General features: G+C 41.3%; 1 protein-coding gene across 1 annotated transcript; it reads right to left on the bottom strand.

Moving 5' to 3' along the window:
• Nucleotides 1–323: 323 nt before the first annotated feature.
• LOC120774855 (odorant receptor 35a-like) lies at nucleotides 324–3,761 on the bottom strand. The gene is made up of 7 exons (XM_040104677.1): nucleotides 3,552–3,761; nucleotides 3,316–3,487; nucleotides 2,787–3,248; nucleotides 1,020–1,119; nucleotides 826–927; nucleotides 509–688; nucleotides 324–440 (listed from the first exon to the last, which is right to left on the bottom strand). Exons 1-7 carry the CDS (start codon nucleotides 3,727–3,729, stop codon nucleotides 381–383), a joined length of 1,254 nt encoding a protein of 417 aa, XP_039960611.1. The 5' UTR covers nucleotides 3,730–3,761; the 3' UTR covers nucleotides 324–380.
• Between the last annotated feature and the right edge of the window lie 587 nt (nucleotides 3,762–4,348).

Below are 4,348 nucleotides of genomic sequence, written 5' to 3'. Positions count from 1 at the left end.
ACAGAAATATCTCTCTACTCGCATGGTTTGTGGCCGCTCACAGGGTTCCATTTGTGGTCCATATATTTGAGATCTCATGACGTAATCTCTGCTTGGGCAGCTCGATACACTCTTTAAGTGTTGTGCTTATGGGGATGACCTTCTTTTTCAAGTCGAAGATCGCTCGCGGTCTCAGTTAGAGCGGGCGGAAGGACAATTTTTACAAATTGCAAATAATTGGGGTTTAGGTGTAGGGATGCCATCTTATAATTTGTATTACTCTTTTTCCCTATAATAATAAATTCATTCCATTATTTAATATATTTACATACTTATATATTCAACTGTATTTATCGAAGTATTCCTTGAAATAAATAAGTATTAGTTAATATTGCAATAAATCAATTATCGCCATTCATAGTGTTCAGGAACATAAAATACGACACAGCAGAACGAAGAGCCTGAAAGTCAATATAGCCAATAACATCACAAATTCACATAATGTCTCCTCCCCCGCCAAAATACTTACCGCACTCACCGTGCTGTAAGTGAGCGGAAAAAATTTCATGCCATCGAAAACGATGGGTTCCTGAGAATTCATGATGGCAAATTGTACATCACCCAACAACAATTTATTGCTATGCGGATCGCCGAGCACCAGCAAATCCTCCCAGCGGCAACAGTAGAAGCTATTTCGCAGCTCCGTGGTCTATGCAAAAACGAAGCGAAAATAACGAGCCGCAAACGAGCATTAAAAAGCGGTTTAATTGTATATTTAAGCATATTGAGACACATAAATTAGAAGTATCTAATGATATTAGAAGTAATGAAAACCCTAAGCCATACCTCATCCATCAGCATTTGACCGAAATAGCCAATTAACAGAAACTGCGCAGTTTGCGAAATGAGCCAGGAAATGTATTTGCTCGACGCCACAGTGATTGGACCCTATAATAGAGCGCGCGTAGAAAAAATGCAGAGAGAATAATTGTAATAAATGTTGGAAATATTTAAATGCGTATGCGAGTTGGCATACTCACGTTCTGAAACTGAAAGGAGACAACGCACAGCAGCAAAACGCCAAAGGACATAATGTAGAATATTTGGTGGGTGAAATGAGCCTTGGCCTCGGCGACGAAGCTGCAATAGGAAATTGCGTAAGCACAGCGAACTAAATAAGAAACAAAAAGCATACACCAATGATATATGAGCATTAAGCTTAAGGATATGGGAGGAAATGCGTGTAAAAACATATGCAGCTGACGCTGGGGTACTCGGTAATTGCCTTTGACAACGCTGCTAAAATACAATGATGTGCTAATACGAAGGTTGTCCAATAAGTAGAGCCTACAGAATAAGAACCTTTTTCTCGAAAAATCGAAGCATCGACTCATCAGATGTTGTCATCGTCTTTGCCTCTGAACCATATAGCAGGACGGGAGTAGTGAGTGACTTGTGGAATTTGGTCTTTGTTCGTCGAGAGATCACCTGATGGCAAGAGTGGCTTTTCGAATCAGCTCTGCAGCAGGAATTATATTCTCCAGCAGTAGATTGGGAAAGTCGCACGATAGGGAGTCGTCTTGTCTAGAACCTCGTTTGGTACCGAACGGCTCGAAGAGGTCCGTTCCGATCCTGACGAACCTTTTGGTATTGCTCAACATCAGTTTACATAGTCGTATTAGTTTAGCGGGGAATTCACAACCCTGGGGACGGATGGTTCGCCTTCAAACGGATTTCCTTTGGTTACCCAGAGGAAACTTGGTCTAAGACCGGAAGTCGTAAGCTGCTTGAGTCATATGTAAAAGAACCGTTTTTAGCCACTCCCAAGTGAATGGCGATCAGAGAGCTTTGCTCACTGAGGTGAACTTCTACACATGACTACATCCTCCACTCGACTTCATTCGACTAATGTTTGCGTGGCAGTAACTTTTTAAAATTTGGAAGACGCACAAGATCGTCGAATAAGGTAGTTCGTAGTGCAGTTGCTTCAGCAATTTGTCGGGGGGCTGGCCGAGTTGTGGGCCCTTGCATTATCAAAGAGTGAAAACACGTTTATCTCGATTCGATTCGACATCATAATTGTATGTTAATTGATCTATGTGATCATTTTAGTTTTCTCCAAGTATGGAATGCAGATCACATCTTGTTAGTTATTAAGCAATAACCATCACTTTTCTGATTCCTAGTGTCGACTATTTCGTAGTCTCCGATGACAGTAGATTCATCTTTAGTCGACAATAACAAAACTGCAGAGAAAATTCTTCGGATCGTACTTAAACAGTGTCAAACACTGCTGCGAAGTAGTCTCACAGTTATCCGTAGTAAAACTTTCTCATATCCAAAACTTTATGCAGTGTAAATATGATACATGCAATATTTTCAGCCGACAACTGTTTCGGTTTTCCCCCACATTTTGGATTAGTTGTCTACCAATATGAAACTTTGACACATTATCGGCGGCGGTAGGCGTTCAATGAGAACTGTTCAGTTATCTCTCACACTTTCTAGAATATATAATTCTAGATCTTGGACTAGGATCTTGGACATTATGGCACCTGGACTCTTCTCATCAAGGAGCTTGACAAAAAACAGCATCCAAGTGTTCTTTAATTTCTCTATGCGTTTTCACTTTTAAAAACTAGAGTCGACTCACCGTCCGGCATTGTTTTTTTTTCGGACAAAACAAAGCGAAGAGTTCGATTCAACTGAAGCTAAGTACTTATCGGACAACTCTTGTGAACAACCACTTACCTATCTCCTAACATACGCTCACATTCATAAATACATAGTATGTACGTGCCTCTTACCCATTCAAACGTTGCTGGCGTCGAAAAATCTCACGAAGACGTCGCCGAAAGGCTATATGCAAATTTTGATTCGTGCAAGGTGTCTCGCCGCACTTCAGATCAGCACGTGCCATCTCCAGGAGCTGCTGCAAATCCAAACGCAATTTCTTATAGCGAAAACTGGCATGGCAGAGCACCAAGCAGAGCGTATAATCCTCAGCGGTCCATATTGTCACACACGAGATCGTCAGCCAACCCGAATAGATGGCGGTGATGATGAATTGCAGCGGCACTTGTGCGTCATACCAACGAAAGGACATGCGATAGATAAATGGTTTGTCAGGTGACGCCAGCCCCACGCTTGCCACATCGTACACGTACAGCACGAGTATCAGCATCATGGGCACATAGTAGAATTGCGTAAATATATTCATAAAACGCATTATCGAGTTGATTTCCTTGTACAGCGCTGCATCGTCAGCGCTAAAACCGTAAATATGCGAATGGTTTTATAAGCAGAAATTGCGAGTTCGCATAACGGCATACTTACTGCGTAAAGTAAATGTCACGATAGAAATTTCGAAGCAGTTCTCGCAAAGCGTGCTGTCGACTGAGCAGCACAAATATTCGTATTATGTATTGGACGCCCATAAAAGAGGTGCACAGGCACTCAGCCACGGCTGCTATGTCACCGATATTCTCGCCTATGAAGGTAAACTCGCCTGCGGTGTGAACAAAATACTTGCTTACTGAGTGTGGAATGCAAATTCCGTAATCATTACTCACCCACAATAGTGCCAATGTAGCAGAGCACGCTCACACTGAGGCATATGTAATTGACGAGGCGACTTAAGATGCCAGCATCCTCCTTGAGTGGCCACAGGAAATTGAATTTGTAACCCGCTACCTGTATGGGTAATTTAATGGGCCGATTGTCGAACTGCAAAGGCACAAAGTAATCCATCTTTCAACCAGTCCTATGAGTGTTTTAGTGTAAAGTTGAGAAAACTTACTGAATACCGCCCCCAAATTATTGTTGTATTTATATATGCTCAATCCGGTGTCGTTTGAGCAGTTTCCTTTTTGCCTTTTCATAATTTGTTGTATTAAAATTTCATAGCATTAATAGCTACTTAAATATTAATTAAATTTTTGACTCGGCTTGTAAATATTGTCATGTTAAAATGCAGGTGTATGTGTGCATATGTGTGCGACATTGGAAAGTCCAAAGGACGATAAATGCAAAGAATTGTGGTACAGAAAATATAACTAATTCAGCTCAGCTCGCTTAACAACAACAACAAGATGAAGCAAATAATATCAATAATAACGGGTTTTTTAATAAGGACGAAAACGAATTGAGATACCAATGCAATCCTTTATTCCTGTGAAAGCACATTCGATGCCATTATGTATGGAACTCGATTTATTTTGCATGGCCGTCACGGACACGCTTGAAAGTCCAGACGCTGAACACAATTTTCGACGGTTTTCAAACATAAATCGGCCGGTACTGTTGCAATATCACGTTCGATATTCGTACGAAGTTCATCAATCGTCGCTAGCCTGTTGGCATAGGCCAT

This window comes from Bactrocera tryoni, chromosome 4, assembly GCF_016617805.1.
Source record: "Bactrocera tryoni isolate S06 chromosome 4, CSIRO_BtryS06_freeze2, whole genome shotgun sequence".
Taxonomy (NCBI): Eukaryota; Metazoa; Arthropoda; class Insecta; order Diptera; family Tephritidae; genus Bactrocera; species Bactrocera tryoni.
This window is presented reverse-complemented; position numbering and strand designations above follow the sequence as displayed.